Source organism: Somniosus microcephalus, chromosome 24, assembly GCF_052327205.1.
Source record: "Somniosus microcephalus isolate GS21.2 chromosome 24, FLI_Smic_1.0, whole genome shotgun sequence".
NCBI classification, from domain to species: domain Eukaryota; kingdom Metazoa; phylum Chordata; class Chondrichthyes; order Squaliformes; family Somniosidae; genus Somniosus; species Somniosus microcephalus.
The window spans coordinates 3,887,887-3,900,677 of NC_141010.1; the positions used below are offsets into that span (position 1 = coordinate 3,887,887).

Consider the following 12,791-nt stretch of genomic DNA (forward strand, 5'->3'; position numbering starts at 1 on the left):
GAGTTAGGACACGGGGCAGCGAGCTCAGGGGGTGATGGGTGAACGGGACTTAGTGTGAGTTAGGACACGGGGCAGTGAGCACAGGGGGCGATGGGTGAACGGGACTGGGTGTGAGTTAGGACACGGGGCAGTGAGCACAGGGGGTGATGGGTGAACGGGACTGGGTGTGAGTTAGGACACGGGGCAGCGAGCTCAAGGGGTGATGGGTGAACGGGACTTGGTGTGAGTTAGGACACGGGGCAGTGAGCACAGGGGGTAATGGGTGAACGGGACTGGGTGCAAGTTAGGACACGGGGCAGTGAGCACAGGGGGTGATGGGTGAACGGGACTGGGTGTGAGTTAGGACACGGGGCAGTGAGCACAGGGGGTGATGGGTGAACGGGACTGGGTGCGAGTTAGGACATGGGGCAGTGAGCACAGGGGGTGATGGGTGAATGGGGCTGGGTGTGAGTTAGGACACGGGGCAGTGAGCACAGGGGGTGATGGGTGAACGGGACTGGGTGCGAGTTAGGACACGGGGCAGTGAGCACAGGGGGTGATGGGTGAACGGGACTGGGTGTGAGTTAGGACACGGGGCAGTGAGCACAGGGGGTGATGGGTGAACGGGACTGGGTGTGAGTTAGGACACGGGGCAGTGAGCACAGAGGGTGATGGGTGAACGGGACTGGGTGCGAGTTAGGACACGGGGCAGTGAGCACAGGGGGTGATGGGTGAACGGGACTGGGTGTGAGTTAGGACACGGGGCAGTGAGCACAGGGGGTGATGGGTGAACGGGACTGGGTGCGAGTTAGGACACGGGGCAGTGAGCACAGGGGGTGATGGGTGAACGGGACTGGGTGCGAGTTAGGACACGGGGCAGTGAGCACAGGGGGTGATGGGTGAACGGGACTGGGTGCGAGTTAGGACACGGGCAGCAGAGTTTTGGATGAGTCAGGTTTACAGAGGATGGAAGATGGGGGCCGGCCAGGAGAGCGTTGGAGTAGTCGAATCTGGAGGTAACAAAGGGTTTCAGCAGCAGTGGAGCTGAGGCAGGGAGATGTTATGGAGGTGGAAGTAGGCGGTCTTGGTGATGGAGCGAAGATGGGGTCAGAGGTTCAGCTCAGGGTCAGATAGGATGGCGAGGTTGCGACGGGTCTGGTTCAGCCTCAGACAGTGACGGGGGAGAGGGATGGAGTCGGTGGATAGGGAACAGATTTTCTGGCAGTAAATGAAGACAATGGCTTCATTCATCCCCATATTTAACTGGAGAAAATGATAGCTCTTCCAGGAATGCATGTCAGTCAAACCCCTTTAGATGCAACACTTGTCCTTTTACCTCCTCCCTTCCCATAGTCCAGGGCCCAAAACACCCCTTCCAGGTGAAACAGCGATTTACTTGTACTTCTTGCAATCCAGTATACTGTATTCGCTGCTCACGATGCGGTCTCCTCTACATTGGGGAGACCAAACGCAGATTGGGTGACCGCTTTGCGGAACACCTCCGTTCAGTCCACAAGCGTGACCCTGAGCTTCTGATCGCCTGTCATTTTAATTTTCTGCCCCATTCTGATCTCTCTGTCCTCAGCCTCCTACACTGTTCATAGAACGAATCACAGAAAGTTACAGCACGGAAGGAGGCCATTTCAGCCCATCGTGTGCACGCTGGCCAACAAGGAGCTATCCAGCCTAATCCCACTTCCCAGCTCTTGGTCCGTAGCCCTGCAGGTTAGAGCATCCCAAGTGCACATCCAAGTACTTTTTAAATGTGGTTAGGGTTCCTGCCTCTACCACCCTTTCAGGCAGTGAGTTCCAGACCCCCACAACCCTCTGGGTGAAGACATTTCCCCTCAAATCCCCTCTAAACCTTCCAATTACTTTAAATCTGTGCCCCCTGGTTTTTGACCCCTCTAAGGGAAATAGGTCCTTTCTATCCACTTTATCGAGGCCCCTCATAATTTTATACACCTCAATAAGGTCTCCCCTCAGCCTCCTCTGTTCCAAGGAAAACAGACCCAGCCTATCCAGTCTTTCCTCAGAGCTAAGATTTTCTACTCCCAGCAACATCCTTGTAAATCTCCTCTGTACCCTCTCTAGTGCAATCACATCTTTCCTGTAATGTGGTGACCAGATCTGCACGCCGTACTCTAGCTGAGGCCTAACTAGTGTTTTATACAGTTGAAGCATAACCCCCCTGCTCTTGTATTCTATGCCACGGCTAATAAAGGCAAGCATTCCATATGCCTTCTTAACCACCTTATCTACCTGGCCTGCTACCTTCAGGGATCTGTGGACATGCACTCCAAGGTCCCTTTGTTCCTCTACACTACTCAGTGTCTTACCATTTAATGTGTATTCCCTTTCCTTGTTAGCCCTCCCCAAATGCATTACCTCACACTTCTCCGGATTGAATTCCATTTGCCACTGTTCTGCCCACCTGACCAATTTATTGATATCTTCCTACAGTCTACAGCTTCCTTCAGTATCAACCACACAGCCGATTTTAGTATCATCTGCAAACTTCTTAATCATACCCCCTATATTCAAGTCTAGATCATTGATATACACCACAAAAAGCAAGGGACCTAGTACTGAGCCCTGTGGAACTCCACTGGAAACAGCTTTCCAGTCACAAAAACACCCATCAACCATTACCCTCTGCTTCCTGTCTCCGAGCCAGTTTTGAATCCAACTTGACACTTTGCCCTGGATCCCATGGGCTTTTAACTTCATGACCAGTCTGCCATGTGGAACCTTATCAAAAGCCTTGCTAAAGTCCATATACACTACGTCAAATGCACTACCCTCATCTACCCTCCTTGTTACCTCTTCAAAAAATTCAATCAAGTTTGTCAGACACGACCTTCCCTTAACAAATCCGTGCTGACTATCCCTGATTAATCCGTGTCTTTCTAAATGAAGATGGGTCTAGATGTGTTCGAACAAAGCGCAGTGTAAGCTTGGGGTTCAGCACCTCATCTTTCGATTGGCACTTTACAGCCTCTGGACTCAACATCGAGTTCAACAATTTCACATCATAACCACTGCCCCCATTTTTTCGGACAGCTGTTGTTGATGATTCTGATATTCCCATTTACACCTCCTCTAGACCCGTCTTTTGTTTCTTTACTTGTCCCATTACCATCTCCTTTTATCTTGCACCATCATCCCTTTTGTCATTTAATCTCTCCTGCCTTCCACCCTATCACAGACCTTCCCTTTTGTTCTTTCCTCCCCTCCCCCCTTTCCCCGCCCCTGTATTTGCTTAAACCCTGCTATATGTCTAACCGTTGCCAGTTCTGGTGAAAGGTCATCGACCTGAAACATTGACTCTGTTTCTCTCTCACCGCAGATGTTGCCTGACCTGCTGAGTGTTTCCAGCATTTTCTGTTTATATTTCAGACAAGTTTTCTGACAACACAGAGGCAGCTCAGGGGTCAAAGGGATGATGGGAAGGGAAGCCATTGCAGGAGATACTGTGGCTCCGATCGGATAGATAAGGGTGGGACCAGGCGAGAGCAGTCCCATTGAACTGTACAACGGAAGAGAGGCGTTGGAGGAGAATGGTGTGGTCAAATGTGTCAAAGGTTGCAGACAGGTCAAGGAGGATGAGGAGGGCTAGTTTACCATGGTCACAGTCACAGAGGAAGTCATGTAGAACTTTGATTAGGGCTGTTTCTGTTTCAATAATGTGATGGGGTGGAAACCTGATAGAAACACAGAAGATAGGAGCAGGAGTAGGCCATCCGGCCCCTCGAGCCTGCCCCGCCATTTAATGAGATCATGGCTGATCATCCAAATTCAGTACCCTGTCCCTGCCTTCTCCCCATACCCCTTGATCCCTTTAGCCTCAAGAAATATATCCAACTCCTTCTTGAATATATTTAATGTATTGGCCTCTAGCCTTCTGTGGTAGAGAATTCCACAGGTTCACCACTCTGATTGGAGGGATTCCAACATGGAGTTGTAGGAAAGATGGGCATGGATTTGGCAGCAACATGGCTCAAGGACTTTGGAGGAAAGGGAGGTTGGAGATGGAGCAGTAGGACAGAGTAGTCAAGGGTGAGTTATTTGAGGAGAGGGGTGATGAGGGCAGATTTGAAAGGGAGGGGGACAGTATCTGAGAAGAGAGAACCGTTAACAATATCAGCTAACATAGGGGTCAGGAAGGGAAGTTGGGTGGTCAGCAGCTTAATGGGAATGGAGTCAAGAGAGCAGAAGGTGGGTCTGATGTACAATATGAGCTTGGGGAGGGCATGTAGGGAGAGAGGAGAGAAACTAGAGAAAGTTGCGAGTTCAGGGCTAGGGCAGGGGGGAACCTTGGGGGAGGTTTGGCCCGGTGGGCTAGGGGAAGGGAAGGAAGCGGCAGAGGCAGCTGAACGGATGGTCTCAATCTTAGGAACAAAGAAATCCATGAGCTCCTCGCACTTGTTATTGAAGGTGCGGGTGGATGGGGGAGGGGAGAGGGGTTTAAGGAGACAGTTGGTAGTGGAGACGAGAAGATGAGGGTTATCTAGAAACAGTTAAAAACTAACAGCTCAAAAATCACACTCGGACATTGTTCAGATTGGGGCTGGAGCTGGGGCTGAGGTGGCAGAATGAGAGAGTCTTGTTATTATTCACAGTTGCCGCTGTGTGTCTGGGACTCTCCCAGTTGAAGATTTATAAGAATCGCATGAGATAAACATCATGAAGTTTGACTAAGAAACAAGCCATGCTCTCACTTTTCACCAGCCACATGTCATTAAGCCAGTGAAGATCAGGTCACACGCCGGGTATAACCACAGGGTTTAATGATTCATGGCGCGCGCTTCCTGCTGCACAGACATGCAAACTGCCCGACCACAAACTCAAACTCCATCATTACTGGCCCAGTCAATACAGGGGACGGGGAGCGAGGGATCGGGGGAGTGCGGCCTAGATAGGAACACAGAAACAGGGAGATAGCAGCTCCCCATTCACACTCAGTGTTAGAATAGTGCACAGTCCCCATTCACACTCGGTGTTAGAATAGTGCACTGTCCTCGTTCACACTCACTGTTAGAATAGTGCACTGTCCCCATTCACACTCGGTGTTAGAATAGTGCACTGTCCCCATTCACACTCAATGTTAGAATAGTGCACTGTCCCCGTTCACACTCAGTGCTAGAATAGTGCACTGTCCCCATTCACACTCGGTGTTAGAATAGTGCACTGTCCCCATTCACACTCAGTGTTAGAATAGTGCACTGTCCCCATTCACACTCGGTGTTAGAATAGTGCACTGTCCCCATTCACACTCAGTGTTAGAATAGTGCACTGTCCCCATTCACACTCAGTGTTAGAATAATGCACTGTCCCCGTTCACACTCAGTGTTAGAATAGTGCACTGCCCCCATTCACACTCAGTGTTAGAATAGTGCACTGTCCCCATTCACTGTGTTAGAATAGTGCACTGTCCCCATTCACACTCAGTGTTAGAATAGTGCACTGTCCCCATTCACACTCAATGTTAGAATAGTGCACTGTCCCCATTCACACTCAGTGTTAGAATAGTGCACTGTCCCCATTCACACTCAGTGTTAGAATAGTGCACTGTCCCCATTCACACTCAGTGTTAGAATAGTGAACTGTCCCCATTCACACTCAGTGTTAGAATAGTGCACAGTCCCCATTCACTGTGTTAGAATAGTGCACTGTCCCCATTCACACTCAGTGTTAGAATAGTGCACTGTCCCCATTCACACTCAGTGCTAGAATAGTGCACTGTCCCCATTCACACTCAGTGTTAGAATAGTGCACTGTCCCCATTCACACTCAGTGTTAGAATAGTGCACTGTCCTCATTCACACTCAGTGCCAGGCAATGACCATCTCCAACAAGCGAGACTCTAACCATCTCCCCTTGACATTCAATGACATTACCATCGCTGAATCCCCCACTATCAACATCCTGGGGGTTACCATTGATCAGAAACTGAACTGGACCAGCCATATAAATACTGTGGCTACAAGAGCAGGCCAGAGGCTGGGTATTCTGCGGCGAGTGTCTCACCTCCTGACTCCCCAATGCCTTTCCACCATCTACAAGGCACAAGTCAGGAGTGTGATGGAATACTCTCCACTTGCCTGGATGAGTGCAGCTCCAACAACACTCAAGAAGCTTGACACCATTTCAGGATAAAGCAGCCCGCTTGATTGGCACTCCATCCACCACCTTCAACATTCACTCCCTCCACCACCGGCGCACTGTGGCTGCAGTGTGTACCATCTACAAGATGCACTGCAGCAACTCGCCAAGGCTTCTTCAACAGCACCTTCCAAACCCGCGACCTCTACCACTTAGAAGGAAAAGGGCAGCAGATGCATGGGAACATCACCACCTACAAGTTCCCCTCCAAGCCACACACCATCCTGACTTGGACCTGTATCGCCGTTCCTTCACTGTCGCTGGGCCAAAATCCTGGAACTCCCTTCCTAACAGCATTGTGGGTGTACCTTCACCATATGGACTGCAGCGGTTCAAGAAGGCGGCTTACCACCATCTTCTCAAGGGCAATTAGGGATGGGCACTAAATGCAGGCCTAGCCAGCGACACCCACATCCCATCAATGAATTAAAAAAAACACTCAGTGTTAGAATAGTGCACTGTCCCGATTCACACTCAGTGCTAGAATAGTGCACAATCCCCATTCACACTCAGTGTTAGAATAGTGCACTGTCCCCATTCACACTCAGTGTTAGAATAGTGCACTGTCCCCATTCACACTCAGTGCTAGAATAGTGCACTGTCCCCATTCACACTCAGTGCTAGAATAGTGCACTGTCCCCATTCACACTCAGTGCTAGAATAGTGCACTGTCCCCATTCACACTCAGTGCTAGAATAGTGCACTGTCCCCATTCACACTCAGTGTTAGAATAGTGCACTGTCCCCATTCACACTCAATGTTAGAATAGTGCACTGTCCCCATTCACACTCAGTGTTAGAATAGTGCACTGTCCTCATTCACACTCGGTGTTAGAATAGTGCACTGTCCCCATTCACACTCGGTGTTAGAATAGTGCACTGTCCTCATTCACACTCAGTGTTAGAATAGTGCACTGTCCCCATTCACACTCAATGTTAGAATAGTGCACTGTCCCCATTCACACTCAGTGTTAGAATAGTGCACTGTCCCCATTCACACTCAGTGTTAGAATAGTGCACTGTCCCCATTCACACTCGGTGTTAGAATAGTGCACTGTCCCCATTCACACTCAGTGTTAGAATAGTGCACTGTCCCCATTCACACTCAGTGTTAGATTAGTGCACTGTCCCCATTCACACTCAGTGTTAGAATAGTGCACTGTCCCCATTCACACTCAGTGTTAGAATAGTGCACTGTCCCCATTCACACTCGGTGTTAGAATAGTGCACTGCCCCCATTCACACTCGGTGTTAGAATAGTGCACTGTCCCCATTCACACTCAGTGTTAGAATAGTGCACTGTCCCCATTCACACTCAGTGTTAGAATAGTGCACTGTCCCCATTCACACTCAGTGTTAGAATAGTGCACTGTCCTCATTCACACTCAGTGCCAGGCAATGACCATCTCCAACAAGCGAGACTCTAACCATCTCCCCTTGACATTCAATGACATTACCATCGCTGAATCCCCCACTATCAACATCCTGGGGGTTACCATTGATCAGAAACTGAACTGGACCAGCCATATAAATACTGTGGCTACAAGAGCAGGCCAGAGGCTGGGTATTCTGCGGCGAGTGTCTCACCTCCTGACTCCCCAATGCCTTTCCACCATCTACAAGGCACAAGTCAGGAGTGTGATGGAATACTCTCCACTTGCCTGGATGAGTGCAGCTCCAACAACACTCAAGAAGCTTGACACCATTTCAGGATAAAGCAGCCCGCTTGATTGGCACTCCATCCACCACCTTCAACATTCACTCCCTCCACCACCGGCGCACTGTGGCTGCAGTGTGTACCATCTACAAGATGCACTGCAGCAACTCGCCAAGGCTTCTTCAACAGCACCTTCCAAACCCGCGACCTCTACCACTTAGAAGGAAAAGGGCAGCAGATGCATGGGAACATCACCACCTACAAGTTCCCCTCCAAGCCACACACCATCCTGACTTGGACCTGTATCGCCGTTCCTTCACTGTCGCTGGGCCAAAATCCTGGAACTCCCTTCCTAACAGCATTGTGGGTGTACCTTCACCATATGGACTGCAGCGGTTCAAGAAGGCGGCTTACCACCATCTTCTCAAGGGCAATTAGGGATGGGCACTAAATGCAGGCCTAGCCAGCGACACCCACATCCCATCAATGAATTAAAAAAAACACTCAGTGTTAGAATAGTGCACTGTCCCGATTCACACTCAGTGCTAGAATAGTGCACAATCCCCATTCACACTCAGTGTTAGAATAGTGCACTGTCCCCATTCACACTCAGTGTTAGAATAGTGCACTGTCCCCATTCACACTCAGTGCTAGAATAGTGCACTGTCCCCATTCACACTCAGTGCTAGAATAGTGCACTGTCCCCATTCACACTCAGTGCTAGAATAGTGCACTGTCCCCATTCACACTCAGTGCTAGAATAGTGCACTGTCCCCATTCACACTCAGTGTTAGAATAGTGCACTGTCCCCATTCACACTCAATGTTAGAATAGTGCACTGTCCCCATTCACACTCAGTGTTAGAATAGTGCACTGTCCTCATTCACACTCGGTGTTAGAATAGTGCACTGTCCCCATTCACACTCGGTGTTAGAATAGTGCACTGTCCTCATTCACACTCAGTGTTAGAATAGTGCACTGTCCCCATTCACACTCAATGTTAGAATAGTGCACTGTCCCCATTCACACTCAGTGTTAGAATAGTGCACTGTCCCCATTCACACTCAGTGTTAGAATAGTGCACTGTCCCCATTCACACTCGGTGTTAGAATAGTGCACTGTCCCCATTCACACTCAGTGTTAGAATAGTGCACTGTCCCCATTCACACTCAGTGTTAGAATAGTGCACTGTCCCCATTCACACTCGGTGTTAGAATAGTGCACTGCCCCCATTCACACTCGGTGTTAGAATAGTGCACTGTCCCCATTCACACTCAGTGTTAGAATAGTGCACTGTCCCCATTCACACTCAGTGTTAGAATAGTGCACTGTCCCCATTCACACTCAGTGTTAGAATAGTGCACTGTCCCCATTCACACTCAGTGCTAGAATAGTGCACTGTCCCCATTCACACTCAGTGCTAGAATAGTGCACTGTCCCCATTCACACTCAATGTTAGAATAGTGCACTGTCCCCATTCACACTCAGTGTTAGAATAGTGCACTGTCCCCATTCACACTCAGTGTTAGAATAGTGCACTGTCCCCATTCACACTCAATGTTAGAATAGTGCACTGTCCCCATTCACACTCAATGTTAGAATAGTGCACTGTCCCCATTCACACTCAGTGTTAGAATAGTGCACTGTCCCCATTCACACTCAATGTTAGAATAGTGCACTGTCCCCATTCACACTCAGTGTTAGAATAGTGCACTGTCCCCATTCACACTCAATGTTAGAATAGTGCACACTACATAAGGACATAAGAAATAGGAGCAGGAGTCGGCCATTTGGCCCCTCGAGCCTGCTGCACCATTTAATGAGATCGTGACTGATCTGATCTTGGGCCCAGCTCCATTTCCCTGTCCCCTCGCTCCTGGACTTAGTCGTGAGCAGACGTTACACAGGAGCCCCCAAGTGGTTGAGGAAAGTTCTGCGGCGGTAACTCTAGGCTTGATCATTGTGCTGTGAAAATATTGTGAATATTATTTTTTTAAACACTTTTTGAGCCCGCTCTACGAAGCCCTGTTTTAAATATTTTCCCCTGGATATAATGTTCTATGAAATTCTCAATGCGAAGGAAGCATAAATAATGAAAGGACAGTGGGCTGGGGGTCTAACAAGTGGCCCATCCACTGCCGCCAGTTTTAATCTAGCCCAGTGTGCGGCACGGTTTAATGTCACTGGTAGTTGTGCACAGCCTATTTACCTGGGGTGGTTTATGGGAGATTCACGAGTCATATCTAATGCACTGTTTCCGTCCATCTCACTCTCTGACACACTTCAAGCGACACACTCAACTTTTTGTGTCACACTTTGAAAAAGAAAAGTATAATGAAATAAAGGAACTCTCCAGGACTATAAAAGGCTGGAGCCAGAATATCTGCAGTCTCTTATTTGACCTCGGCATGAATTTAAGTTTTCAGTTAGCAACAAGTCAATTCTGATGCCTAAAAGATACCTACACTTTACACGGTATTATGTTCCTGACCTTCTAAATCAGTGCACCCTCTAACTGCTAGCACTGTCACTGGAGATTGATTAGCGCCTATGTAGAACACAGTCAGTGTATATTCTATAGAATAAAATCATGCATAAAATAAAATATAGTCATGATATACTTTCTAGTGTTTACTATAACAACAACAACAACTTGCATTTATATAGCGCCTTTAATGCAGTAAAACGTCCCAAGGCGCTGCACAGGAGCGTAATAAAACTAAACATTTGACACCGAGCCACATATGGAGAAATTAGGGTAGGTGACCAAAAGCTTGGTCAGAGAGATAACACACATTCAATGTCTACTATATGCAGTGCAGTCAGTGAATACTGTATATAATAAATTTAGACAGTGCAGTTATTAAACACGATAGAGTGAAGTTTGCAAAGCCCGTGCTGTCACTGCCGCCTTGCATGTTGCTAGCGCATTTAAAACATTGCAGCCACATTGCTTGCGATTTTCTACCCATTACTCTTATATATAACACAGCCAGGGTATGTTGTATATAATACTGAGCGTATAGCATGTAGAATACAAGAAGTGCATATTATAAAATGCATTCAGTGTAAATTTAGGTGCAGAGGCGGTGGGAGGAGGCTCGTGTGGAGCATAAACACCGGCATGGACCAGTTGGGCCGAATGGCCTGTTTCTGTGCTGTAAATACTGTGTATCACTTTATAATTACATATAACAGTCAGTGTACCTGTCATATTAAACAGTCACTACATACTCTCTGCAATGTAGTCAGTGAATATAAGATGTAACAGTCAATAATGTGTCTCATTAATAACACAGTCACTATGTCTGCTACAGAATACAATCAGTGTACATCACATCAGTGTGTACCAGAGAGAATAGAATCCTTGTACATTATATAAAACATAGTTCATATATAAACTGCCTATCACACCATAGGAGATCCGGGTACATGTCCTGTTTTCGTGAATCCAGCAATGAGTCTCACCCAAAGGGACACATAAAGAAGGGGCAGGAAATGGGAGGCTTTAGCAAGAGTGGAAAATTTGCCATTATTTGTAAGATTACCCAATCTCCCGCATTATTAAACATTGGGCATCAAGAGCAAGTGTAATATTCAGTCGGGTGGGACATAATTGCACTGTGGTGAGCAGATCTCATTCAATCCCCATTTTAAAGTCATACATTTTGTCCCTGCTTTATTTAATATTTGATATTATCTAGCTATATAATCTGTACTATATTTAAAAAATCATATATCTGCACACATTTGCTGTCAATGTCTTCCTATTAGTTCCTATGTCCACATTTAGAATGGAAATTTCCTATGTAAACATGTCACGCTGTCATTACACTCTCCCACAAATGGTGGCGTTGTAACGATTACTAAATCACATCTAAACCACCCCTACTGGTTTACATGTACTACTGCTGACCACACACTGCCCCAGGATGTTTCACAATATTCTAAATGAGGCTTTTCCACACAGAAATGTGAGACACCTGCAAACATTCAGAGGAACAAAATGAAGTTTACTCACATCTGGATCCTGCCATGATTGGCTCAGTAAAGGCTGCAGAACGTCAGTGAATTCTCTTCAGACACCTGTTTCACGCAGAGAAACTAGCAGTTCTGTCTTGTGAATGTGATCCAGTGAAATCCTGAGATCTCCTGGAGAGTTTGACTTTCTCCCTTTGGGCAGGTGCCTTCTCACTCTTTAAGCCTGTAGCTTTGAATGTGCTGTTCTCTCAGACTCTGAAACTCTCGGCATGTGCGATTCTCTCAGACTCTGAAACTCTCTGCATGTGCGACTCTCTCAGAGTCTGTGTCACTTTGATTACTCTTGGGGTTTGTAAGCTCTGTTTCACCACATGACAGACTGTTCAATTTTGTCATTCTCTGGCAAGCTGTAGGCTAATCAACTGGGGCAGGGCTATGGAGGAAGGCGGTCTAGTCAGGGACTTCCCTATCAGCTGATTAAAAAGACTTGATGCAATTTCTGAAGTTTACATGGGGATTTGCAACATTATTAGAACAATAACACGAGGCAACTGGACACCAGGGGCTGTCCAAGCCTCCCAGGTCTGAATGACACAGAATTTTTGGTAATGTCACAGGACTGGGGATTCACAGCTTCACCACAGAGACAGAGAGGGATTTTTACATTTGTTCAAACATGACCTTTGGTTTGGAGAGTATAAAATGTGTCTACAATTTCCTAATAAAACTGCAATCGTCTGTAAAGTTCAATACCTGTCAGCTTCTGTCCATAATGTCAATACCCCAAGAACAGACTTCCCGGCAAAGAAAGAATTTAAACTGTGCCCTATCCTCACATACTCTTTAGGGGACCATTTGCGTATTAGTTCTGTTACTGGACGAGTAATTCAATGGCCTGGAGTAATGATCCGGAGACGTGAGTTCACGGCAGCTGGGGAATTTGAAAAAAGCCAGTATCAGTAACGGTGACCATGAAACTACCGAATTGTCAGACAAACCCATCGGATTCA

General features: G+C 47.5%; 1 protein-coding gene across 1 annotated transcript in view; it reads right to left on the reverse strand.

Annotated features, from left to right (window-relative positions):
* LOC147100964 (C-C chemokine receptor type 7-like) overlaps positions 1-12,199 on the reverse strand; it is a 43,509-nt gene extending 31,310 nt beyond the window's left edge. The window contains exon 1 of the mRNA XM_085966075.1: positions 11,822-12,199. Coding sequence (XP_085822201.1) covers positions 11,822-11,837 — 16 coding nt within the window. The 5' untranslated portion in view covers positions 11,838-12,199. The remainder of the gene's footprint in view (positions 1-11,821) is intronic.
* Positions 12,200-12,791: the final 592 nt, after the last annotated feature.